Here is a 27806-nt window from a genome sequence, read left to right on the forward strand (position 1 = left end):
GCCAATTGTACCATTGACATACTATACTATACTATAGGTGTAGTGTGTCAATGGCTTACACCCTTTATCTCACATTTCACTCATCAACTGCTGATCGGCAGAATGTTTAGAATTTAGAAATCATAATGACAGGTAATGTTTTCCATCTCAATATCAAAGTAGTTTTTGGTTTAGTTTTGTTTTCGTTGTGTATTGTTATTGTTGTGTACTAAATTTAAATAAATAAATAATTTATTGGAAATGTCAATTCATTTGTTTATGTTTATCAAAATTTAACAATGAACAGTAAAAATTTTAACAATAAATCTGTGGAAGAGCTTCTAAAAAGTTCCAAGCAAATGCAAAATAAAATGCGAAAGGAATTCAACCTACAAACAAAGGAATCCTATGTAATTTCCAAGTTGCCAAAACCACAGCCTTTGTCGACATCCTTGGATAATGCTACACTAAAAACCTGTGAAGATAACGCTGTTGTAGGTTCTATTCAAAAGAAAAACAAATCAAGATTATCCAAGAAATCAAATATTCCAAATGAAAAGCCACTGCGTGGAGTAAAAATAAAAACCAAACCATTGCTTCTTGATTCAAATAAAAAAGTAGGTTTAAACGAGTCTTTTTCTAGCCTTCGAAGATCTTTAGCTTCTGCAGATAAACTCTCAAAAAAAATATCCTCACCTCTGTCGTCGATTGCTAAACTTAAAACAAATGAAAATTTTAATGAAAGCAGTAAAATTAGTTTGCAATCAAAAAAACTCCTCGCAACAAGCTCATGTCGGCTTCCATTGCAGAGATTTGCTGATCCTTCAAACAGGAACATTGACTTCTTTGAAGAACATCCCCATTTAGAATTGGACATGACATCTAAGCAGAGAACCTTGTTTCCAAGGCGTTTCCATAAGTCAAATGAGTATATTTTCAAAAATGACGCTGAGTGCTTAAATGAAGTCGAAGCAGAAGTAAAGCCACCACAAAAAACTCAAGATGTAGTAGTATCTGACACTTGGAAATACATTCTCCAGAAAAACAAACTCAAAAGCAAAAGCACACAAACAATTGTTCGCTTGAAAAAGACAAAAGAAAATGTCTTGAATATTGCCAAACCTGTGCCACAAATTCAAAAACCAGAAGAGAGCTATGATGTTATTGCTTCAAATCCTTCTAAAGGTTTCTTTAAGCTTCAGAAGAAATCCCAGCATTTAGATGAACAAAAAAAATTTAATATTGAAAGGTTTCCTGTTCTTTACATCAGACCAGAATGCAAAGTCCAAAAGGTTACAAACATTTCCATCTGTGGTAAGACTGAAAGCGTTTTAGGATCTACGGCAGGGGAAAATTATTCAAGCAATGTTAGGTACATCGAATGCAGGCATGAAGATAGAGTCAAAACTTTTGAACAAAAAATTATTCCACCCGAAATTGAAATAGATGCAAAAGAAAAAGATACCAGAACGGAAGCTAATGCAACGAAAAACAATAAATTCTTTAAAGCGCTCGAATTCAACTATTTTAATGAGGTGAGTAGAAAAATTATGTTTATTTTAATTTCGTTTTTAATTAATCCGAATTTCTTTTGTGGCCTGTTGCTGAAATAATCTTCAGAACACTTAAATGGTCCATATTATGATTTAGATACTGTTTTTCAAAGGTTTATTTAAGCTTCAACCAGACAAGGCAGCGAGAATGAAAGAGGTTATTTGTCATTTGTACATTCTTCAAGTCTTCAAAGATAAGTGTAGAAATCACATCATTTCCAATTACTCCAAGAGTAATTTTTGTCATGAAAAGTGCTTTCTCAAATTAGTCGTTCGGATTCGGCTTAAAACTATAGGTGCTGACAGCAGTACTCGCACACAGGAATTGTTGAGTGTTGTAAGTCACTAGGCCCTAGTTTACAACGGACTGTTGGGCCAGCTAATTTGTTTACCCAGAATTTCAGTAATTCGCCTGACCTTTACAATGAAAAGTATGCTTAAGCTTGAAACTTAAAGCCCCTTAAAGTGGAGTTTCTTTAAAACAAATTTTACAGAAAAAAAATGTTTAAGTGGTTTCTATCAGTGGTCAATCAAATCAAAATGAGGTGTAAATTTTTAATAAATGCTCCTTTAAAAAAGCTAAAGACAACCAAAAATAGGGGTTTAAGGGCTAAGTAACGACTCTACGTATACCTTGGTTGATGATTTTGCAAAGTACTTACTTACTTAAGGTGGCGCTACAGTTTGGGGCGGACCTGGGCCTCAACCAACATGCGTCTCCAACCAGCTCGGTCTCTAGCTAGCTGTCTCCAGTTTCGCACATAAAGTTGGTTGAGGTCTTTACCCACCTGCGTGCGCCACCTGAGTCACGGTCTTCCTCTACTGCGCCGTCCCTCGGGATTGGATTCGAAGACTTTCCGGGCTGGAGCGTTGATGTCCATCCGCTCTACATGACCTAGCCATCTAAGCCGTTGGACTTTTATTCTGCTAACTAGGTCAGTGTCGCTGTACAGCCCGTACAGTTCGTCGTTATATCTTCTCCTCCATTCTCCATCTATGCGTACAGGACCGAAAATCACCCGAAGAATTTTTCTCTCGAAGCATCCTAAGATGCTCTCATCTTTCTTTGACAGGGTCCAAGCCTCAGCGCCATAGATGAGAACTGTTATTATTAAGAATTGTTATTAATAATTTCCCATAGAAAGTTATTGTAATCCATTCGATTTGTCGAATAGGGCTTTAGACGTTCACATATTACGGCAGAGAAGATTTTATTGGCGATGTTAAGTAGACTGATTCCTCTATAGTTGGTGCAGTTTAAAGGGTCTCCTTTTTTCAGGATCGGGCAAACAATACTGAGGTTCCATTCATCTGGCTTGCTTTCTTCCGAACATATCTTACAGATAAGTTGGTGCATACTCCTTAACAACTTATCTCAGTTGCTTTAAAGAGCTCGGCATTCAAGAAATACGCTCCAGCATTTTTATTAGACTTCAGCTTATATATGGCAATTTTAACTTCGTCTAAGTCGCGAGGACTAGATTGTTGGCTTTCGTCGCCTATGTGGAATGGATCCTGCCTAACAGCGAAATTCGAAGTGGTCCTTCCATATCCTTAGCATTGACTGCGGTTCCACTATGATGTTTCCACATTCGTCTTTGCAGCCTTCGGTTCTAGATTTATGTATCTGTGAATTTCGTTTCACCTGTTCATAAAACTTTCTAACTTCATTCCTGCTTTTTAACCTCTCAACATCTTCGACCGCACGCTTCTTATGCTCTCTCTTAATCTTTCTGAGAATTCGGTATTTCTGTCGCATCTTCTGCTCATGAGCAGCTCTCGTCCTTTTATGCAGCGCCGCTTTGCGTGGCTGTTGTTTGGCTGCATTTTCCTGCCGACATTCCTCATCAAACCAGGGGTTCCTTGTTGGTGGATGCTTGAAACCCAGAACTTCAGAGGCGGCTTCTCTGATTGCATCTTGGCAATGTTTCCACTGGTTTTCGATACCTTGTAAGAGGTTACATGTAACTCGGTCGGAAAAGGATTTGGCGATCTCTGGCGATTGTAGCCGTTCGACGTTGTACCTTTTCCCAGCACCTCCTTGTTTTGCCTTGGGTCTGGAAATCCGAAGTGCTACCTTGGCTACAACGAGGTAGTGGTCCAAATCGTAGCTCCTCGGAAAGTTCGGACATCCATGATGCTGGAAGCTTATCTGGCGTCGATCGCAATATGGTCAATCTGGTTGACGGTAGATTGATCTGGAGAATTCCAAGTTCCTTTGTAGATGTTAAAGTGTGGAAAACGGCTACTGGCTACCATGACGTTTCGCCCCGCAGCAAAATCTATGAGACTGAATCCGTTGTCGGAAGTGTTGTGTGCAGTCTGTTCTTCCCCGATTATTCCACCAAAAATGTCTTCCCTTCCTAGCTTGGCATTAAAAACGCCCAGGAAAATTTTAATATCGTAGCTAGGACACTGCTCATATGTTTTGTCTAAGAGGTCGAAGAACATATCTTTGGTGTTGTCGTCTTTCTCTTCTGTGGGGGCGTGCGCGCATATCAGGCTAGTGTTGACGAATTTAGCCTTGATGCGTATTGTCATGAGGCGGTCATTGGTGCACCTATAGCTCAAGACTTCTTGCCTAAGTCGGGCTCCAATGACGCATCCAAATAAGTGCTGTTGGTTTTCGTAACTATGAAAGCTTTTACGTGGCCAGGAAGTCACCCCGACGGCACAACCCCCCACCTGGAGGGCCAGATCCTAAGAATAACTCCAAGGATGGGGAGCCGGATAAAACCGCTTCTTATAGGCCTGGACTCCGAATAAGTCGAAGAAGCCCTATAAGGTGTTCACTCAGTAGTTCAACCTTACTGGAACCGTAGACGCTACCGTTGATTCCATCTTTTGAATTCCTACGCTGCCGTCTGGATAATTAGAGGTGCCTTAGTGGAAACACATCTCCCCATGTCTACATGTCTACCATTCCTAGCCTTCTGAACCTTATGAAACTTGATACAAATTTGTTAAGTCAATTAACTTAATACAATTTGAAAATATTAACAATTCTATTTATATTGCACCGTAGTAGTACCCGTGGCATGATGGTTAGTGCGAGAGGTCGTGGGTTCGATCCCTGCCTATGCCACCTAAAGTTTTTTTCACGAGTACTGCCTCTTGCGAGGAATTGACAAATTCTCCAAGAGTGATTCTTGTCATGAAAAGTGCTTTCTCAAATTTGCCGTTCGGATTAAAACTGTAGGTCCCTTCCATCCCTGACAACAGTTCTCGCACACAGGAATGGTTGAGAGTTGTCAGTCACTAGGCACTAGTTCTCAAACGGACTCTTGAACCACCCAATTTATTTATTTATTTATATTGCACTTGTTTACATTATACTCTTTCTTCTGGCTGACTGCAAAAGCCAATGCTATAACTGTGAAAATAAAACTAAAACACTGATTAATTAATCTGATAAATAAAATCACATTTTTACTACTACCACTATATCCGTATTTGTTCGAAGAAAATGTTCAAAAAGTTACAGTTATATTTTAGTCGCTACTGCCACATGATTGAGACCTTCCTCCAACCAAACTTAAATCAGTTTACTAGGAACCACAAAGAAGTCTAGTTCCAACAAGATGGAGCCACAGCACACACTTCACGGCGTTCACTTTTGAACCTGTGAACACCTGTCAAATAATCGTTGTCTAAACAAATCTTCTTTATAGATTCGATAGCTGCCTCTGTTTGCATCAAATTAATGAAGGTGTAAACTATAACAATAAAATACATGACCCTGAATACTCTTTGGATTCATAGTGATGCAAGTTCCGCCAAATAACTTTTTTTTTTCAAAATGTTATAAAAACATCGAGTGCATCTTCGGCCTTGTGGCACGAAGCGCCGTCCTGTTGAAACCAAATGTTGCCACTATCCTCATCCTCCTTTTATGAACAAAAATTCGTTCAACATAATAAAATTCGTTCATAACGATCGCCACTGACTGTAACGGTCACTGCTTGCACATTTTCGAAGAAAAATGGCACTATTATGCCTCTGGACCTTAATCCGCACCAAATAGTGACATGTTTTGGGTGTATCGTCTTTTCAATGTATGCGTTCGGGTTTTCTGTGCCCCAAATGCGACAATTTTGCTTGTTTGCATACCTGCCAAGATCAAAATGAGCTTCATTTGAAAAGATGTTTATTTTTTTCATTGTTCGGAAAGATAAAACAATTATCTGTCAAATCAAACATGAGCTAAGTGTGACAATTCACGTAATCAGCTCTAGTTAAAAAACCCGTCAGTTGGCGAACCCGGTTCTTTTTACGACGATCGTCATCGTCCGGCTTAATACATATTTTAAAACTTAAATGCTTGTAAATTTGCACCAAAAAAGGCTTAGTTGAGGTCCAATCGGTCTAAAATAGATTGCGATTGACTTAGTTATCAATTTTAAAAATTTAACACATCTCAGGTTACAGGTTTATCTGCTTAGAATTAAGGAATAAGCTAAATAATATAGTTTCGGGTGTTAAAATGACAAAGCAAAGTTTAGGCCTACTTCTGTTTATATCTTCCCACTCCTATGCATATTTTCCCAATGGTTTGAAAAAGTCATTTAATTAATTTTTTTTTTTTTTCGTTTCAGCACTCTGCAACAAACAGTGAATCCTCTCCACTCCAAAGGGAATCAATTTCTTCCCGTCGATCATTTTCATCACTAAGTTCATCAAGTTCCTCATTGAAAAATGTAAATCCCACTTCGACAGTTCACAAAATTCAACACAGAGTACGGTCGCCTTCAGATAGTCCTTTATTAACTAGGAACAAAAAGAATTCCATAAAGAAATCTCAAAGTCGATGTAATGAAGTACTTAAAAGCCGAAGTGAAGTGTACGTGCAAACAGAAAACGAGTGCCAACAATCAATTTTAAAAATAGCATCACCTTTGCAGAATCAAGCAAAATCATCTCCTCAGTCAGAGTTGCCCACATCGATGAATAATATTGATAATTCATTGAATAAAACCGCTCCTCTTCATAAATTAGAGTATCCAGCTGAAGATGACATCATAGCTAAGATATTTCAAAGAATACTAAACGACCTACCTGATGCATTGGATAAATACAACAATCGTAAAAACTTCACCGCAAATGGTACTACATCTGTCTCAAAAAAATGTTCATCCAAAAAAGAGCATAATCAAGAAGAGAACAATCAAGAATACCAAAATCCAACGCCTGTCCATAATGAAGAGTTAGATGTTTCAAAACTGGTTATAAATGAGAAGGAAAAAATCGAAGAAGTCAATCTTTCCGATAACTACTCTACACTTGGACAACAAAGGAAGGAATTTTCACAACAAAATCCATCAATCGTTCAAAATATAAAAGCGATTAAAACAGACACTAAAAGCAAAAATCCTGTAAAGCAAACATGTCCTAAAGAAGCAGAAATAAAACGTGCTGTAAAGATTTTTCTTGATACACTAACACTTGATGACAATGTTGAAAAGAATGCAATTTTAAAAGACAGTTTCACTGAAAACAGATCCATGACATTTCCTAAATTAAAATTAATTGGTGGTGACAGACCTAAAAGTTATATAAATTCTGAATCCTCAAGTACTTCCAATAGTCTAACAGGAATGCCTAGAAAAGTCAAAAGAAACAAAAACAGAGCAGTTTTTTGGAGAAATATTTCTGGATCATCTACATCAATAGGTCTGTCTTCAACTGATTTGGATTTAGAAAGCGATGCAACAGACAACATATCATCTATCTCATCAACCAAAACCAAATATACATCTGATGGAGAGATTAAGAGCTTAGGTGAAATATGAGTGCGGTTAGAAAAATTTGTTGGACCCATTCCTCAAAAAAGGTCATGTAAGGTAAGTTATTTGTCATTTATTTTACCTATATAATTAACAAACACTGTTGCCTTATGCTATGTAAAAAATTTAGATTTATGACTTATTTAACATAATTTCTGAGTAAAGTGTCAAAAGGGATCACACTCATTGATTTTCGTTTAATCGCAATTTTATTTACACAACTCCTGCAAGTAAATTTTCTTTCCAAGAAAAATTATTCAATTTATCTAATTCGCTTTTCTCATATCTAAGCATCAGAAAACAGACAATTTTTAAAGGGAAAGATCTCTTATGTCCTCCCTACAGTTAGGGGTATACCGCAAGGCTTCATACTAGGTCCTTTGCTTTTCTCCTTAATTTATAATGAGTTTCATATCAAGATATTGTCTTCCTCTGTGCACATGTATGCAGATAATGTGCAATTATTTAAACGCTCTCCCCTTAACCTTATTGAAGATTGTGTAAGTTCAATTAACTCAGATTTGCAGCTCATCGCTGCTGGGAAAAATGGATTGTTCCTTAAGTCGTCAAAATGTAAATGTATAGTGATCAGTCGTAAATCTCTTTTTTATCCTACTTTCCTAGTGTAATTTTAAACGAATCAGTCTTAGAATACTTTGCATAGTATAAAATGTTTGCATGACTTTCAATAGTACATTACATTTTTACACACACATCAAACAAGCTATTGAAAAACTTATGGAATACTCCTCCAACTACTTACTTACTTACTTAAGGTGGCGCTACAGTCCGGGGCGGACCTGGGCCTCAACCAACAAGCGTCTCCAGCCAGCTCGGTCCCTAGCTAGCTGTCTCCAGTTACGCACGCCAAGTTGGTTGAGGTCCTCTCCCACCTGGGTGCGCCACCTGAGTCGCGGTCTTCCTCTACTGCGCCGTCCCTCGGGATTGGATTCGAAGACCTTCCGGGCTGGAGCGTTGATGTCCATCCGCTCTACATGACCTAGCCATCTAAGCCGTTGGACTTTGATTCTGCTAACTAGGTCAGTGTCGCTGTACAGCCCGTACAGCTCGTCGTTGTATCTTCTCCTCCATTCTCCATCTATGCGTACGGGACCAAAAATCGCCCGAAGAATTTTTCTCTCGAAGCATCCTAAGACGCTCTCATCTTTCTTTGACATGGTCCAGGCCTCAGCGCCATAAATGAGAACCGGGATGATGAGTGTCTTATAGATGGTGATTTTACATGCTCGAGAGAGGACTTTACTTCTCAATTGCCTTCTAAGTCCAAAGAAGCAGCGATTTGCAAGAGTTATTCTTCGTTTTATTTCAGCGCTGGTGTCGTTGTCTGTGTTAATAGCGGTGCCTAGGTAGACAAAGTTCTTAACTACTTCAAAGTTATAGCTGTCCATTGTGACGTTTTGTCCAACACATCGTTGTTCAATGTTCTTTTTTGATGACAGCATGTACTTGGTCTTGCCCTCATTGACCACTAAACCCATCTTCTTCGCTTCCGTCGCAATGCTCAAAAACGCTCCACTGACATCACGCTTTGATCTTCCAATTATGTCAACATCATCTGCGTATCCGAGTAATTGGATGGATCTTTGGAAGATTGTGCCTCTAGTGTTGACGGTTGAGTTTTGCACAATTCTTTCCAGAACGATGTTGAAGAAGTCGCATGACAGTGCATCGCCTTGTCTAAAACCTTTTTTGACGTCAAATGCATCGGTAAGATCTTTTCCGACCTTGATAGAGCAGCGTGCATTCTCCATCGTCATTCTGCACAAACGGATAAGTTTGACAGGGATGCCAAAACTAGACATTGCTCGGTAGAGCTCTTCCCTATAGATGCTGTCATACGCGGCTTTAAAATCGATAAAAAGATGGTGGGTATCGATTTGAAGCTCCTGGGTTTTTTCCAAGATCTGCCGTAGTGTGAATATTTGGTCGATAGTGGACTTTCCTGGTCTGAAGCCACACTGATAAGGACCAATCAGGTTGTTGACGAATGGCTTCAGACGTTCACATAATACGGCAGAGAGGATCTTATACGCAACGTTAAGGAGACTGATGCCTCTGTAGTTGGCGCAGTTTAGAGGGTCTCCTTTCTTATGTATTATTATGTATGTATGCTTTCTTCCGACCATATTTTGCAGATGAGTTGGTGCATGCTCCCTACCAAGTCATCGCCTGCTGCTTTGAATAGTTCGGCGGTGATGCCGTCAGCTCCAGAGCAGCTTTGTTTGACTTAAGTTTAGATATAGCTATCTTCACTTCGTCAAGGTCGGGTAGGCGGAATTGTTGATCTGCGTCGCCGAGGTTGAGTGGTTCTATCTCCCTTACAGCGGAATTCGGTTCGTCATCGCCGTAATATAATTTGGAGAAGTGATCTTTCCATGTTTTCAGCATCGACTGCGGTTCTACTACGATGTTCCCCTGATCGTCTTTACAGGCAGGTGGCTGGTACCCTTAGAAGGTTTTTTTTACCTTTTGGTAAAATTAACGAACCTCATTCCTGTTGTGACATCCCTCTATCTCCTCGATCGCGCGCTTCTCATGCTCTCTTTTTTTCCGTCTAAGAAGCTGGTGTTCTTCTCTCCTCTTCTGCTTGTAGAGCTCGCGAGCAGCTCTCGTCCTTTTGTGCAGCGCCGTTTTGTATGCCTCTTGTTTCGCTGCGTGAGCTTGCCGGCATTCGTCGTCAAACCAGGGGTTTCGCTGTGGTGGCCGTACGAAACCTAGCACTTCAGAGGCGGCATCTCTGATGGCTGCAAGGCAATGTTGCCACTTTTTTTTAATGCTTAATGCAGGAAGCATAGGACTCCTTAGGAGGTTATTAGAGACTCGATCGGAAAAGGACATGGCAGTCTCTTGCGATTGTAGCCGTCTAACGTCGAATTTTCTCACAGTACTTCCTTGTTTTGGCTTGGATCGGGATATCCGTAGCCGTACCTTGGCTTCAACGAGGTAGTGGTCCGAGTCAATGTTGGCCTCTCGGAATGTTCGGATATCCTGGATACTGGAGAAGTGTCGTGCGTCGATCGCAATGTGGTCAATCTTGGTGACGGTTGATTGATCAGGAGATTTCCATGTCCCCTTGTGGATATTAAGATGCGTGAACTGCGTACTAGCTACCAGAACGTCTCGCCCGCAGCGAAATCGACCAGCCTGAATCCGTTGTCGGAGGTGGTGTCGTGCAGGCTGTATCTCCCGATTATGCCACCAAAGATGTCTTCTCTTCCTAACTTGGCATTAAAATCTTCTAAGACAATTTTAATGTCATAGCCAGAGCACTGCTCATATGTCTTGTCCAAGAGCTCGAAGAATATGTCTTTGGTGTCTGCATCTTTCTCCTCTGTTGGGGCATGCGCGCATATTAGGCTTATGTTGGCGAATTTAGCCTTGATGCGGATTGTCGTGATGGGCTCGCTCACACTGTTGAAACTCAAGACTTTTTGCCTGAGCCTAGTTCCAACAACAAATCCACACCCAAATAGACGCTGTCTTTGTTCTCGGTAGCAGTCGCCGTAGTAGATATAGCAGTCTTTTAGTTTGCGTTTGCCCGGTCCATCCCATCGCACTTCTTGGATGGCTGTAATATCTGCCTTGCAGCAGTTTAGGGCTTCCGCTAATTGCTCGGCTGCACGTGGTCTGTTAAGGGACCTAACATTCCACGTACATATCCGAAGTTCGTTGTCCTTATTTCGTTTGCGTGGGTTGTCAACAGTGAATCCGTCCGTATCCGAGGCTTGTTGTTGCTTCGAAACTATGATGTTTTTACGTGGCCAGGAAGTCACCCGGACGGCACAACCCCCAACCTGGAGGGCCAGATCCTTAGTATAACTCCAAGGAAGGGGAGCCGGATGAACCGCTCCTTATAGGCCTGGGCTCCGAATATATCGAAGAAGCCCTATAAGGTGTTCACTAAGTAGTTCAACCTTACTGGAACTGTAGAGATTCTATCTCGAGAATTCGTCCGCTGCCGCCTGGATAAGGAGAGGTGCCTTAGTGGAAAGAGGTTTGCTGCCCCCAACAACTTTCCACTGGGGTTGGGACCCAATCTCCAGTTGAGGTACTAGGCACCGGATGTTCACCGCGGGGAGGTGAGAGTAGGAGTTGATAGACAGAGGTGGGTTTTGAGAAAAACCTGTGGACGCTTGTGTCCTCTTGAATGCACATGTCTACCATTTGAACATCCTCCAACTACATTTCTCACAAAAAATGTGACTAATAGTAGGCTTAAAATTTACTTTGCGTTCAACAAATCTGTACGCTATGTTTATCTTTTGATAATTTGCTACAGTATTAAACGCTTATTTCTTATGGACAATTCCAGAAGGTATCTGAAAATAAAGGCAAGTTTCTAGTATCTGATTAATCAAGCAAAATCTAGCTTACTATCAAGCCAAGGCAACTTGTGCCAAAGTGACAGTTGAACATGTTTTTTTTATTATATTGAAAGCTGAACTTTATTACTCTGTATTTTATTTATTCTTCAAAATGTTTTTGTTTTCTATTTAATGTTTTTTATGTAAAAGGTTTCTTTGTGAAAGTGGAAAAGAAATAAGTAATATTTTTGTTAAAATACAAAATACAGGTGGAGATGAAATTGTGGCTTTTAGTTAGTAGTTTTCGCATGATCAACTGAAGTGAAGTAAAGTTCCCAGTTTGAAGTTCATGAAAGTTGTAGAACTAACTAGTTGCCTTGAACAAAATTTACGTTCAAAAACGCAGTTGACTGCAAGTGGAGTCGCTTATGTTGTCTGAACCTGGTCATGAGCCTGTGTATGTCTTTTACAGACTATGAATGTCTTCATCTAGTAGAATCATCCAAATAATTCATCCTCGTTTTTCGCTTCTAACGTTGGAGTGTCTGTACATCAAAGCTTGTGGATCTCCTTACCAATGGCACATAAGGAGTGTGAAAAACACAGTTAATTTTCGTAGAGAACTTAAAATGCACTTTCAGCTTCTTCCCCCTTGAATAGGTTAGGTTAGATTATAGTGGCTATCCGTGATAAAATAGGACACACTAAGGCCAATTTTATGGACCATTGTGATAGCACATGAATCTTGAGACTTTCTTCTAAGCTCAATTTGGGACCCTTACGGAACGTGAGAGGCTGATTATGTTAATATCATTTAGATCGTTATAGAAGAATTCTCCTTGGTAATTCCAGCGTTTTGAGCTAGAGCAGGGCATGTACACAGAAGGTGAAGAACTTTTTCCTCATCCATACAGCTTCTGCAAGATTAACGTTCTTTCCTATTAGACAGTGCCCGGTTATGATACTTACTATCGAGCTTACATATATGGGATTTGCTTATAGATGGCAACCACCTTGATAGCTTTAAATCTAGTGTAGGCAAGGTGTTTTTTGTGACCTGACACGTAGTGATGTTATTCCACCTCGTGCTTGCCTTCTTCATTAGCAAGCATCCTGCATTAGCAATAGTTTACATGTAGCGATTGGTATGTCAGCATTTGCCAAACGTTTCTATGGCCTGACACCCAGCAAAGGTGAATATTAGGGCCGTATTATTACTCGCGAGTCGCGTATGGGACTTTTTCGCATTACTGTGTGCGATTCTCCAAGTTAACGTTCGCCTTAAACTTTAAAAATTTGACGAATTGAAATGTCGTTCCATTACAATTATTGTCGAATGCTCGCCTTTATCTGTCATAATCGGTCGAACTGTAATTTTTAGTGACTTTATAAAAATCAGTTTTTTAGATTTATTGTTGCGACATAAAAAAAATTAGTGAACATCGACAAAGGAAAGAACAAATTAAATAATTATTAAATAAAGTATAATTACAACTTTTATTGGTATAGCATTGAAAGAACCAACAACGCCCAGTTCTCAAAGTTAGTGGAGTTAATGGAGGCAAACCCCGACATTGCGAAGGGTGTCGGGACGATTGGATCATCGAAAAAAAAAAACCAAGACCAATATTGGAATTCGTTTGCCCATGAGCTAAACGCATTAGGACCTCCTATATGAGAGGGTAAAGAGTGGCAATAATGAGTGCTTTTTATTAGTGGACATATCTGCATTGATCTAAACTGGGCAGATTCTTGCTTCAAGCAAGTTAAGAAATTCGCTTAAAACTACTGAAACTGTAGGTTGGGAGAAACCTAGCTCAAAGTCATTTCCTACACTATTTTGATTACTTCCACATCCGAGAAATCACAGTTGTTTGAAATCCTGAACTTGTCTGAATTGAAACATATTGAAATGCGTGTTTTGCTAAGCCGAAAGTATAACACAAATCTATGAACAAAATCTAGTTATTTTATTCTGGTACTTCCAGTGGGTTGGAAGCATCTCTTAAACTTCTCCTAAATCTGCGGATCATGAAATTTTCTTCTTTATTTGTTACTTCTTCATTGTCATCCTCGAAAATTGTTGTGCAATCTCCATTAGAAATGATCGACAGTTATGGACTGTTTGAGATTTGATATCGGCCTGAAAATACGGATATCAGATGTTGATATCACATTTTTTTTAAGCCAGGACAATACTTCTATTATCGTCAAAAGTTCCGCCTTAACACGCTACAATGATGTGGAAGGCGAAACGAAAGACTTAATTTCAGTAGTTCAGAGTACACACCTTCACCATCTCTTCTTTCGTTTTTGATCCATCTGTATACAAGTATACTTATCTTCTTATCTTCCAGGAATAACCTTTGCTCCCAAAAAGATCTGGAAGTTTCTATCGAATTGCAGGTGGAGGATGGTGTAGTCTGTATGCTTTGGAATTATAAGAATTATGGAGTAGCCAACGTTGTTGTTAATTCACTGCAACGCAGCTTTGAGGAAATTGGCAGAGATTTTAAGAGTTTAGCATAAGAGATTAACATTCATTCATTTGTGCATTTAATTTTTTCTCATTATTTATGTTGTTATGTTGACTATAATTTTTCCCTACTAATGTAATCAAGTGTTTCAAACTTTCGGTACAACATATTTATTTTTCTTGCGTTTCAAATTTGTATCATTAGCTATTGAAACAAATAGCCTGTTACAAAAATATAAGTAGGTACACTTGTTTTTTTTTGGAAATGCATAAGTTGATAGTATAGAAATACTCATAATTTTGTTGTATGGATAACTTGTCCCACAAAACAATCTTGAAGTTTCAAGTCCTGCTTGATATTTCAAGATCTTAGAATATCCATCCTTCCCTTGGAATCTCCAGACTGCTCTTGAAATTTTAAAACTCCCTTGATATTTCAAGTCCTTTCTTGGAATCTCCAAACCTCCCTTGCAGTTTTAAGCCTTCTATTAATATTTCAAGATTTTAAGAAATTTTGAGACCTTCCTTGATATGTTAAGACCTTCCTTAGAATCTCCTGACCTCTCTTAGAATCTCCAGATCTGCCTTAGAATCTCTCTCTTTATATTTCAGGACCTCCCTCAATATTCCAAGACCTTCCTTGATAATTTCATAATTGAAATTTAAAGAAGTCCCTTTGAATCTCCATACCTCGCTTAAATTTTTGAAGCCTCCCTTGACATTTCAAGACCTCCCTTGACATTTAAAGGCCTTTCTTCTTTTCAAGACATCCCTTCGAATTCCCTCTGAATTTCAAGCACTCCCGTGGACACTCCAGACCTCCCTTGAAATTTCAAGAAACAAAAAATAAAATGTTTGTTCGTCGGAGAAGACTACTCTATGCCACTGAAGAGTCCAGGTCTCATGAATGCGAACAGGTTTTTAAGAAGAACCCCTGACAATTTTTTATTTAATAGAATATAGTTGCTATGATAGACTTTGGTACACAAGTTTTTTTATTTATTGGTATTTGGGAATCATAGGAGAACTATTCCCGAAAGTTGGAGAATAATCTCAACACCGGAAGGTTCGGTGCTGCGACTTTTCTCCTTAAGGATCTCTTTAAGTCCAAAAATTCACCCGCACATGCTTTAGGTGGTAAAATGTCTGCCATTTTAAGATCGTCTATTAAAAAGAAATACAAAATGAAGCCTCATCAGATTTAATACACAAGGCAAGGCAAAAAGTAAGACGGACCATGCCAAGGCTTCCTTACGTTTTACGTTTCTATTATAGCGAAAACGAAAAAGATGATCCTCGTATTCTGACCGTTATTTTTAAAGACAATCATACAGAGTGCGATTCAAGGCGTCTGACTTACACGTTTTACTGTTTCAAAATCATCGATCGTAAATTAATAATTTAACTATAAAGTTTTACAAAACTTTATTAAAATAAAAATATCTAATGAAAGCTTTCAAAATTTTATCTTCTTCAAAGTAATATTTTAAATAATTGGTACTCTTGGAAACATAGACTTAAAGGTCCAAATAATTGCTTCATGAATTTGTATGGTTAGAAAAGACGAAGCAACAAGTCTAATGTTTTAGGTCAAAGGGTGTTTTTATATTTTTGGGATAGTGGTTTTAACAGTGTTACACTTATTTATTGGCACAAACACGCTATTTTTAAAATTCGTATTAGTATGGTATATGCATATACATATATACTATTAAATGCAGTTAGTTTAATTTAAAATAAGTTATCCAGATTTAAAGAAAAAAAATAATGAATAACAAAACATCTAATTCTTCCAGCACTAAAATGTACATAAATATAAGTTAGTATTAGGACTTAGTGGGGATGGGGAGGCTTTTATTCTCGTCGTTTCTTCTATTATGCTTTGCAATTCCTCTATCAATGCTAGTTAGAGTTGAGCTTTATTAGATATCACACGCTTTTTTACGCGTCTATTTAAGTCTTCCCATAAATGCTCAATTGGATTGGGATCCGGGACTTGTGGTGGGCGTGGAAGCACATGTGCAATGTTTTATGCTAACCACATACGCACGTAAATGAAACGTGAACGAGCCTGTTAAGTTCAACTTTTCAGCATTTTTTTTTTCAGGTTTTCTTTCAAAATGTTAATATAAACTTTCTTGTCCATAATTCCGTCGATAAAAACAAGCTCGCCCACGCCCAAAGCAGATGTGCACCCTCATAACATCACTCCTCCACCTCCGCCGTGTTTTCTTTTCTGCTTAACAGCAATACGTGCGTTGTATTCAGCTTCATGGAGTACCTGCTCTTCTTATCGTCATAGGGTGAACTAATTTCCCAAATTCTAAGTTGACTTTTGCAGCTATTTTAGTTAATGTAATTTAAGGGTTAAATTTCTCTTTCCGTACAATGCGGCTGCATTAACGAGCATACAAAACCCGAGGAAGACAAGAATATTTTGCACTTTTGATTCCCCTTTGAAACGCTGCACAACGTTGCGAATTGTGTTTCTGCTCCTGTCCATAATTTGTCCAATCTCCGCGTATGACCTGCCTTGACTATGCATGTAAATAATTACATATTTTTCTTTCCAATTCGGTGGCCCTTTTTTTTTTGGGTTCATTATAATAAATTTTATTTTATTTTCGCAAAAAACTATTTTTTTTCAAAATTACTACTGGTATTTTCTTTTTTAGTTCAGAGCAGAGCTCGAACTGTCAAAAAAATAATTAGGTTTCTTTGATTTTTTGTTTGTTTTTTTTTTTCTAATTAATTTGATTAAAGAAACTTAGGTAAATTTTGAGTATTTACGTTTGACAGTCTGACTAACTTTGTAGCCGAAATTTTAACACTACGTCGGAGAAGAAATTTTAACTACTTTTGTAGTTAGATTTAGCCAATCAGAATCCCTTGACTACGTAGCCACTAGCTTTGTGAGTGCGACCAATAATTTTTTGAGAAATAAGGTGTTGTCTAACTTCAATATTTTTGTCTTCAAACCTGAAAAACTTATTTTAGGCGCCAGTTATAGCTATCATTTAAATCATTTTTTTTTTTGAGAAAAATAAGTGTAATTGCGAAATTATTCAATTCTTAAACGCATTTTTCTTTTTCCCGAAAGGAAATTCATTTTCCTGAACAGCTGATACTTTTATGTTCAAAAGTGAAACTAATCGTTCCACTGATTTGTGTTCCAATTTCACACAACTCCAATGACATATTTCTGTCAGTAAACATTTTTCGGTGGTTTCAATCAGGAAATTTGTTTCAATGACAGCTGCCAACAAAATTTCAATGTTTGTTTCCAATGAAGAAAACCAAGGGCAGGTCCAGGTGACATATGTAAGGGACTAGAAAGTGAGGCAAGTTTCTAGTGCTGCCAAAAAATTGCCTTCCAATTAAGGCAACTTTATTGTAAAGTTGACTAGAAAAAACTTCCTAACTATTAAGAAAAGTCTACTTCTAGCAAAATGACAGTAGATTATGTTTTTTAATTCAACTGAAAGCTGAACTTTAATTCTCTATAATTTATTTATTTTCTGCACAACTTCATTTTAATGTTTTCTGTAAAAGGGTTCCTTGTGAATTTGGAAAATAAGTAACTAATATTTTTTTAGAATACAAAATACAAATCGTTATGGCCTTGTAGCTTGCCAAAGAAGTGTTTTTTAGACAACAATTGTTTTTGGCACGATCAACTGAAGGTATAGGTAAGAAAGTTAGGTTGCGAGTTTGAAATGTATGACACTTGATAAACTAACTAGTTACCTTGGTCAAATGTACGTTCAAAGAATTAAGTTGACTGAAAATGAAGTCCCTTATGTTGTCTCAACCTGCCCAATGAAAGTTTAGTTTTTAATTTGGCTGACAGAACTGTCAGAAAGCTGTAATTATTTCAAGACAAACATAATGTGCCAATAATGTTGTTCTGGAGAACTACCGTGTTTTCTAACTTTAATATTTTTGTATTTAAACCTGAAAAAAATATTTTAATCAAACTAACTATTTTTGATAGTAAATACAGTACGTTCTCGATTAACGCAACTCTCGTTTCAATTTCGCATCATCTGATTTTTTATCATTATTGACGCGGTAATCGCAACTCTTCAAAAACAGTTGACTCGATAAGTGCAACTTTTGTTTTTATATGCATATCCTTATTTACTAACAGGTACTTTCCTATTTTGTATATCTAAAATTATATTTGAAAAATCAGCTGCTTCATGGTTAAGGTCTTTGCATTTGGATACAATAATTAAATCATCGGAGTATAAAGAATAGTTAATTTTGTTTTATTTTTCGATTATAGTACTTATTTTATTGAAAGCTATAACGAAGAGCATAACTGAAAGAGGCGATCTTTGGGGAATACCGTTTTCAAAAGATTGTACACGGAAGAAAATGTATTTTTTATTTTTATTCGAAATTTCCTATGAGTTAAAAATGGACCTACTTTCCATTGGGTTAATTCGTCTAAAATAACGTGGACTCCGATTCGATCAAAAGCTTTTTCGAAGTCAATGGAAAAGAGTAAAACATGATTTTTTGACGATAAGTTTGAAGCAATAAATTCTTCGACGTGTAAAAGTGAATCGATTGTACCTTTGCCTCTTTTAAAGGCAACTTGGTAGATATCTACCAGGTTGTTTCTTTCGAGGAATCAAGATAGTTTATAAGATATAATTTTTCTAAGACCTTGCTAAGGCACGGTACTAGGGATAATGGTCTATACCTGGATAGATTTATACTTTCTTCCTTCAGTTTGGGAATTGGAACTACTGTAGCAATTTTCCATATTTGTGGTATGGCACCTTGAGTAAGAATATCGTTGTAAAGATTAGATATCCGCTTTTTGAGAAAAATTGGGCAGTTTTTGATCATAGCGTATGATATTCGATCAAAGCCAGGAGTGTTGCCTTTGAATGAGTTAATGCAGCTTTCAAATTCGATAAGGTTAATATTACCTTCGATTTGTTTTGCTGTTTAACTTATGGGTTCTAATTGAATTCTTTTATTTAGTATAAGATTTTTCTGGTAAAATATTATGTATTTATGTATCTACTTTTATATCTTATAATTAATTAACTTATTTTAGTTTTGTTTCTAATCGAAAAAAGTTGGTCTCCTAATTGGTTCAGCCGCTAACGCCCATCACACGGTATGGGGTAGCTCTGATATAAATGAGAGAGGTGAGTAATTATTTGATTATTTACTAAACACTAACCTACTCATAAGTAATATTGGTAATGAACCCACTTTTGTAACCAAAAATAGGAAAGAGGTGCTTGATATTACACTTACCTCCGCCTCGATCCACAATATGATTTTAAACTGGCATGTCTCAAAAGAGAATTCCTTCTCTGACCACAAATACATTCAGTTTGAGCTCAAAGATGTAGCAAATACATCTACGGGATTTCGAAATCACCGGAATACAAACTGGGAGCTTTATAGGGAGGTACTAGCACAACTGCTTAATCACAACCTTCTTAAAAGCTCCTCCAGTAAAGATGAACTAGACCTTTCTGTAAATCATCTCACCGAAGCCTTAAATGAATCAATGAGAACTTCATGCCCTGTAACCATTTTAAAGGGTAAAAAGAAACCTCATTGGTGGCATACAGAACTAGAACCACTCAGAAAGAGCTGTCGCAAACTCTTCAACAGATCTAAGTACACTAGATCTCCTTCTGACTGGGACTTATACAAACAAGCTCTAAAGCAATATAAAAAAGAATTAAGAAAGAGTAAGAGGTCTTCTTGGAGAAATTTTTGTGGTAAAATAGAAAATACTTCAGAAGCCTCAAGACTCAGGAAAATTCTCTCAAAAAGTCCAACAATACCCAGTGCTTTAAAGACAGAAGCAGGCACGTGGACTATCACAGATGAAGAATCTCTTAATCTGTTATTAGACACCCACTTTCCAGGTAGTTCTAACATACTCAACGACTTAACATCAGAGTCTCAAGCTTCTACAAGCGATTTAGTTGATCTAATAACGCGGGAAAAACTGCAATGGGCCATTGACAGCTTTGATCCATATAAATCTCCAGGACCAGATGGAATCATTGAGGCCGAACTACAAAAGTGCTCAGACATGATTATTCCACCATTGGAAATCATTCTGACAAGCTGTGTAAGGTTGAGATATATTCCCAAAGTCTGGAGAATGGCAAAAGTAGTCTTCATTTCCAAAGCAGGGAAACCCTCACACGTTAACCCTAAAGATCTACGACCAATCAGCCTATCATCCTTCCTTCTTAAAACCTTGGAAAGATTGATTGAAATTTATATCAGACATAATTCAAAACCATGTCTCATTTCCACAGCTCAACATGCTTACTCTAAGGGAAAATCAGTAGAATCAGCACTTCACTCACTGGTACGTACTATTGAACATTCCCTCGAATACAAAGAATATAACCTGGTAGCGTTCCTAGATATTGAAGGAGCTTTCAACAACGTCAGTTACCAGGCGATCACAACAGCAATGGATAAGCTGAAATTAGAGAAGTCACTCATAGATCTTATAAGTCTCATGCTCAAAAGCAGGACAATAATTTCTAACATGAGAAGTTTTACTACCACCAGATCGGTGAATCGAGGCACTCCCCAAGGTGGAGTCCTTTCGCCTCTTTTATGGAACATGGTAGTAAACGACTTACTTACAGCATTGGAAACAGACGGTTTCAAGGTGATTGCCTACGCTGACGACGACGTTGCGATATCCGTATCTGGGAAGCACCCCCAAGTTCTCTCGGAACTCCTACAAAATGCCCTAAACAGGCTTACTAAATGGGCTAAGCAATGTGGATTGGACGTCAACCCACACAAAACAGAATTAATACTCTTCTCGAGAAGATATAAAATTCCTCAGATTAGCCCACCCAAGATTAAAGGAATACCATTAAGCTTTTCCGACCAAGCTAAATATTTGGGCCTCATTTTAGACAAAAAACTAAATTGGAAGGCAAATATTGATGAAAGAGTAAAAAAGGCTACTGTAGCGCTTTTTACTTGTAAAAAGGCCATAGGATCAAAATGGGGCTTATCCCCAAAAATAACCCACTGGCTATACACTTCGGTAATCAGGCCGATACTCATTTATGGAGCCGTCGTATGGTGGACCGCACTGGATAAGATGGTAAATCTATATAAACTCATTAAAGTCCAGCGGTCAGCAGGTATGTGCATCACAGGAGCACTTCGCACAACACCAACCGAGGCACTGGAAGTGCTTTTAAACCTAACACCACTTGACATCTTCTCTAAAAAGGTGGCTGCCAACTCATGTGTAAGGCTTAGAGCCACCTCTCAATGGACCAGTAACAATACTGGACATACAACTATTCTAGACAATTTCAGATCTATCCCAGATCGCTTAGACTATACCACCCCAAAAATGGTATTTGGTAAAAGATTCCATGTGTCCATCCCTTCAAGATCCTCCTGGGAAGAAGAGGGACCCCTGGAAGACGATGCGGTACACTTCTATACTGACGGTTCAAAGACCGATCACGGAGAACAACTGAATCTCAGTCTATCCTATAGACTTCCCAATCAATGTAGTGTATTCCAGGCAGAAGTAATGGCGATTAAAGAAGCACTATCCTGGCTCAAAGAAAACGTTATATCTTGTAAGGATATACGAATCTTCTCGGACAGCCAAGCCGCTCTTAAATCTCTCGCGTCTGTCTCCACAAACTCTCGAACAGTCCACGATTGTCAATCATCTCTGAAGGAGATGACGGAACAGTTTAACATTCACCTCATTTGAGTGCCGGGCCACAGAGACATTCCGGGAAATTGCAAAGCCGATGAGCTCGCCAAAAACGGAACACTTCTGCCTTATGTTAGACAAAAACATAACATAGGAACACCACTTGCTACATGCAAATATCTTCTCAAGCAATATGCTTTAGTAACAACAAATACTAGATGGTCACAAAGTACCACCTGCCTGGCAACCAAGCAAATATGGCCAAGTATTGACTTAAAACGGTCAAAAGGCTTGATATCACTGAGCAGACAAAGTATAAGCTCTACAATTGGAGTAATAACGGGACACTGCCTCATAGGAATACATGCTCTGAGGCTAGGGGTCTACACAAATGACTTCTGTAGAAGCTGCATGGACGAGGAGGAAGAGGAAACAGTCCAACACCTTCTATGTACATGTCCAGAACTCTCCATTAGAAGGAATTACTTTCTCGGTAATCCCTTCTTCGATAATACCAGTGAACTGGCAACGATTGACACAAAACGTCTCTCTAACTTTATTAAAAGTACAAAATGGTTTGTTTAAATTCATTAGTATCCCATGAGTAACCTCATTAGTGGTACCACAATGGACCCTTGAGGTCTACGTGTGTCAATGATATCTGGATAGCCACTCCAACCTAACCTAACCTAGTTTTGTTTCTTATTAAATATTCATGTTGCATTAAATAAGTGTTGATTTTCTGATTTTCATTTTTCATCATCATTTCGTTGTTATTGCAACAACCTCGGTGATTGCAACTACCCTTGTTCTGACTAGTTGAGATAATTGAGAACGTACTGTATATGCATATACTAGACAAAAACAAATTAACAAAAATCAACCAAGGCTCAAAATGTGGCTTTAAAGTTCAAATGGCTTGATGTGCGGTGCCCATAATTAAGTGCGGCACTGTATCCACAGCATAATTGCCATAACATTTCCAATGAAGTTCTCAGATAATGGTAACAAAATAAATATAAAATGTATTCAGTAAGAAATCTAGATCCAATTTACTTAAACACATGCGCGGATAATTTCAAGACATAAATGGTTCAAACGATGGGACTAAGACAAAAAAAAACCGATCTTTATCAACAAAATAGAAACAATATTGATAACATTTTACATCGACATTTGTTTTATAATTAAAAAATTTACAAACATTTATATTTACACATATTCTTAACAATAACAAAGCTCAAACAGTCTTTAGTTTTTTCCAAATCTCCGAAATTTTAAATTTTGATTAATCTTCTTTTTTTTATAAATTTGGGCTTTCCCCTTACGCTTTGCCTAATACCTACACTCTTTGTAATTTGCAATTTCTTCGTAATAAATAGCGATAAGATAAACTGAAAATAAAATTAAAAAAAAAAAAACAATAATAACTTAAATCAATTATCTTGTTTCTCTTTTAAGTATGTATACGGATACTCAAAAAGTTCTAGTAGCAATTAAAAGTCCATCACGTTGACAGTGCGGGCGACTTAAATTTCAAAACAGCCCTGCATCAAAACAATATACAAAGTAATAGAAAGACGTCTCTGATATATGCATGATTTTATCGTGGACATAAATACTTGGCGTCTCTTGGAATCTAAATCAAAAAGCTTTTAACGAGGCATGGCAATCAAATCAAGGTGCGCGACCATTCTTGTGGTATTTTTAATATGCTTCGCTACGACTTCGATAAGCGTTGCAGGACAAGCACGTATTGTAGGTGGAAAGGAGGCGCTTGCAAATAGTGCACCCTTTATTGTGTCGCTTCAAAAATCTGAAAAGGGAAGCAGTGTTCATTATTGTGGAGGGACGATACTCAATGCTAATTGGGTTGTGACCGCTGCTCATTGCTTGTCCTCGAAGAGCCTCGTAGACAGTACGGTCTTGGTTGCTGGAAGCATATTAGTAGACGACGAGTCGAGTACCGTTCAAAAGCGCAAGATTGACTACTACGTTGTGCATGACCTATTTGTGGGAGGTATCGCTCCCTATGACATCGGTTTAGTTTATACTAAGACAGCATTTAAATGGACGTCAGCCGTTCGAGCTGCCAGTCTTCCTCAAGCGGAATCCATTCCCAGTGGAAGTGCTTCGTTGTATGGATGGGGAAGTACATCGACGACATCAGTTGATAAGTTTCCTTCTTCACTTCAGGTAATACACTCATGATTTGTGTTAAAAAGAAAGTACATTGTTAAAAACTTGTATTAATTATTTTAGGTTGTAAATTCGTTACCAATTTGGACATTATCGCGATGTGAAAAGGCACTTGGATCACATGGAACAAATTTGCACGAAACAAACATATGCACCGGCGACATGGACTCAGGAATAAGCATTTGTAGGTCTGATTCTGGAGGTCCACTTATGCAGGGAAATACTTTAATTGGTATTGTTTCATGGGCAAAAATACCATGTGGCCAGAAGAACTCTCCATCTGTGTATGTGCGTGTCTCTGCTTTTAATTCGTGGATAACAAAACATGAAAAAGTACCGAAATGATTGTTTGTATTGTTTAAACAAATTACGAATAAAAATACGATTTCGAAACTAATCAAAAAAGGTAAATCAATAAAAAGAGACATTTTGTAATAATTTATTGTCTCAATTTTATTCCCAGGGATAGTAATGGTCAAGAAATCGTCAATAACTGAAGAAAGAAACACATTCTGACATTGGTGATTTTTTGCTTTGTGCTTGTGGTTTACAAAATTTATAAGAACATTAGTAATACTTTCGGATTAAAACTAGATTAGAGTTAACATGATAAATGCCTGCTTGACATATTTATAATAAAATCACTGCATCTAGGTTTTGTTGCAATAAATTATTTCTTACTTAGAAAGCTGCGTCTACACTGTTCGATTCAGATGCGTTCTTCCCTACCTTTTTCTCGAGTACCCCAAGGTAGCTACTTAGGTCACCTCTTTTTTATAGTGAATTCGCTTGAACAACAACAATTAGAGAATACTGTGGAGATAATTGGAATTCCGGATTTAAATAAAGCGAAAGCTTTGGATAAAGCTCTTAACCTTTTCTCCGTTGGACTGGATGAGAACATAAGTAAAAAAGAAATTGATAACTTTTATACACAAAAAATCAATAAGAGTGGTATTATACCAAGTTTCTCTGCTGCTGCAACTTATGAACCATCTTTTACAAGTTTTTTGTGTATAAAATTTTGCTCACATAACACTAAACGTACGCTTATGAGGAAAACAGTGGAGTTCAAAAAACGCATGACAGCTAAAATTGTTGGGAATAAATACAGCGAACAAAGCGCTATTTATATAAATACCACACTTGAAAACTCGAAAAGCAGCCGATATTGCCAGGAAATCTAAAGGATACAAATTTCTATGGTTTCAAAAAACCAATCTTTTAATCAGAAAACAAGAAGGTAAAAAGCGATTAAAATCAAGTGTTTAGAAGACTTAAATAATCTTTAAAATGAATGCCTTTTAAAAATTTACAAAATTTTGATCCAGCAGAACTTGTGTTCTCATATAATTTTTAAAATGATCTATTGTTAAGTGTTTTTCTGAATAACAATGTTTACCCAAATAATTTCTTTATTATACATCAAAACATCCGTAGTCTGCGTGCAAATTTTGATTTGTTATTGCTACATATTGAATCATGTTTAAATAAGCCTGATTTTATTTTTGTTACTAAAATTTAGATCTTTGATATTGAGAAAGGTAATTTCATAATTCTTGGGTATACTTTTTTTGCCACAAGTAATAATATTTATAGTGCTGGTGTGTGTGGGTGTTTTTGTCAAAAATATATACATTAATTGTGATGTTGTCAGTAATAATTTGGTCACTGCGGATATAATTAAAGTTACTCTTAATTTGAATAATGAAAAACACTGCTTGATTTGTGTCTGTAGGCTTCATGATGGTGGTAGGGATGTCTTTCTTGAGGAACTTAATACTCTGTTGATGAATGAAAAAACTAAAAATTTGATTTTTCTGGGTGACATAAATATTGATCTTCTCTCTAAAACCCAATACGTGGATAACTATTTAATGTTGTTGGCCATAAGAATGGTTTAGATTCTTATATAAATGTGCCTACTAGAATTGTTGAAAACTCTAAAACATGTCGCACCTCCGGTGCAATATCGACGCAATTGCAATTTTTTCTGAAATTGAGTTAAGAACGCCATAATGTCGCAAATGTCAAGTTTTATCCGTGTAAAATTGACGTGTTTGTATCTTTGCTAGTGCCCAAAAGAGGCCACTTTTTTGTTTGACACAACAGTTTAAACTATAAAATTTTTCGGAGCAACAAAGTCGTAATGTACCTTGCGCTCCACAATAGTTCAAACCCTTCACAAGCTCAAAAAAGAAAGAGGTGAAAGATATAAAAGGTAAGAATATGAACTCTAACTCACTGAATAGTCAGCTATTTTTAGGACTCTTGAAGTCGATTCTGTAGGCCTATTTTAGGGCGATATAGTATTTTCAATAAGCAAGCAAACTTTAACCGTGATTCCTGAACATTTAAGAAAATTGCATTTACGTCCAATAGAAAGCAATTAGTGAAATTAAATGGTAGTTTGTGTGAAATTAGTATTGGTGTTCCCCAAGAATTCAAAGGCAAATTACAGCATTTGCTGATGATAAGGCCTTTTCATATGGTTGCAGTTCTATGGTTAATTTAATTTCTGACTTTAACTCAGACTTGGGTATCTTAAGACGCTGGTTTGCAGTTAATAAAATGGTATTAAGTAATAAAACAAAAATAATGTACTTTAGTCTGTCAGGATCTTCTAACATAGTTGATTGCGATATATTTTATCATTCCTCAGATTGCCAACAATTTAAATTCAGTGTAAATGAATCTAATAGTTTTGTCTCAAGGGAGCCCTGTTCAACTCATTGCTTTCAGGTAGAATTTGTGAATACCTTTAAATACCTTGGTGTAATACTTGATAGTAAAATTAATTAACTAATTTAAAAAATTATTTACTATGTTGCTCCAGACAATTTTATACACTTGGTTTATACTGCTCGAGAAAAATGCTTGTTATGATATACTCTGGATGTTCAAATGGTAGACATGTGTATTCAAGAGGACACAAGCGTCCACAGGTTTTCTCAAAACCCACCTCTGTCTATCAACTCCTACTCTCACCTCGCCGCGGTGAACATCGGGTGCCTAGTACCTCAACTGGAGATTGTGTTCCAACCCCAGTGGAAAGTTGTTGGGGGCAGCAAACGAGAGAGGGGGGGAGAGGTGTTTCCACTAAGGCACCTCTCCTTATCCAGGCGGCAGCGGACGAATTCTCGAGATAGAATCAACGGTGGCGTCTACAGTTCCAGTAAGGTCGAACTACTTAGTGAACACCTTATAGGGCTTCTTCGACATATTCGGAGCCCAGGCCTATAAGGAGCGGTTCATCCGGCTCCCCTTCCTGGGAGTTATACTAAGGATCTGGCCCTCCAGGTTGGGGGTTGTGCCGTCGGGGTGACTTCCTGGCCACGTAAAAACATCATAGTTTCGAAGCAACAACAAGCCTCGGATACGGACGGATTCACTGTTGACAACCCACGCAAACGAAATAAGGACAACGAACTTCGGATATGTACGTGGAATGTTAGGTCCCTTAACAGACCACATGCAGCCGAACAATTAGCGGAAGCCCTAAACTGCTGCAAGGCAGATATTACAGCCATCCAAGAAGTGCGATGGGATGGACCGGGTAAACGCAAACTAAAAGACTGCGATATCTACTACGGCGACTGCTACCGAGAACAAAGACAGCGTCTATAGCCTAGTACGCTGCTGATGCGAAACGAAATTTCCCATACAAAAATGACATGACGAAATCATAAACGAAAAATTTCGCTGTGCTTTTCGTTTTTCAGTACGCTGCTGAACAACGAAATGTGTCATTTTAGTGGATAGCTGTACTAGATTTTTTAGTACAATTCTCCA

General features: G+C 37.7%; 2 protein-coding genes across 4 annotated transcripts; both read left to right on the forward strand.

The window, feature by feature from the left end:
• LOC129940913 (uncharacterized) lies at positions 1 to 23411 on the forward strand. Of its 2 annotated transcripts, XR_008780786.1 has the most exons (3): positions 3 to 1514; positions 6128 to 7372; positions 23277 to 23411. XR_008780786.1 is itself a non-coding variant. In XM_056049439.1 (2 exons), exons 1-2 carry the CDS (start codon positions 279 to 281, stop codon positions 7319 to 7321), a joined length of 2430 nt encoding a protein of 809 aa, XP_055905414.1. In that variant the 5' UTR covers positions 1 to 278; the 3' UTR covers positions 7322 to 7368. The 2 variants fall into 2 exon arrangements, 1 of the variants encoding a protein (XP_055905414.1); XM_056049439.1 differs by lacking the exon at positions 23277 to 23411 and having other exon boundaries at positions 1 to 1514; positions 6128 to 7368.
• LOC129940914 (lectizyme-like) lies at positions 23305 to 24656 on the forward strand. 2 transcript variants are annotated; one of them, XR_008780787.1, is made up of 3 exons: positions 23305 to 24011; positions 24078 to 24420; positions 24478 to 24656. XR_008780787.1 is itself a non-coding variant. In XM_056049440.1 (2 exons), the coding sequence occupies exons 1-2, from the start codon at positions 23481 to 23483 to the stop codon at positions 24357 to 24359; spliced, it is 813 nt and encodes a 270-aa protein (XP_055905415.1). In that variant the 5' UTR covers positions 23305 to 23480; the 3' UTR covers positions 24360 to 24452. The 2 variants fall into 2 exon arrangements, 1 of the variants encoding a protein (XP_055905415.1); XM_056049440.1 differs by lacking the exon at positions 24478 to 24656 and having other exon boundaries at positions 24078 to 24452.
• Positions 24657 to 27806: the final 3150 nt, after the last annotated feature.

This window comes from Eupeodes corollae, chromosome 1 (assembly GCF_945859685.1).
Source record: "Eupeodes corollae chromosome 1, idEupCoro1.1, whole genome shotgun sequence".
NCBI lineage: Eukaryota > Metazoa > Arthropoda > Insecta > Diptera > Syrphidae > Eupeodes > Eupeodes corollae.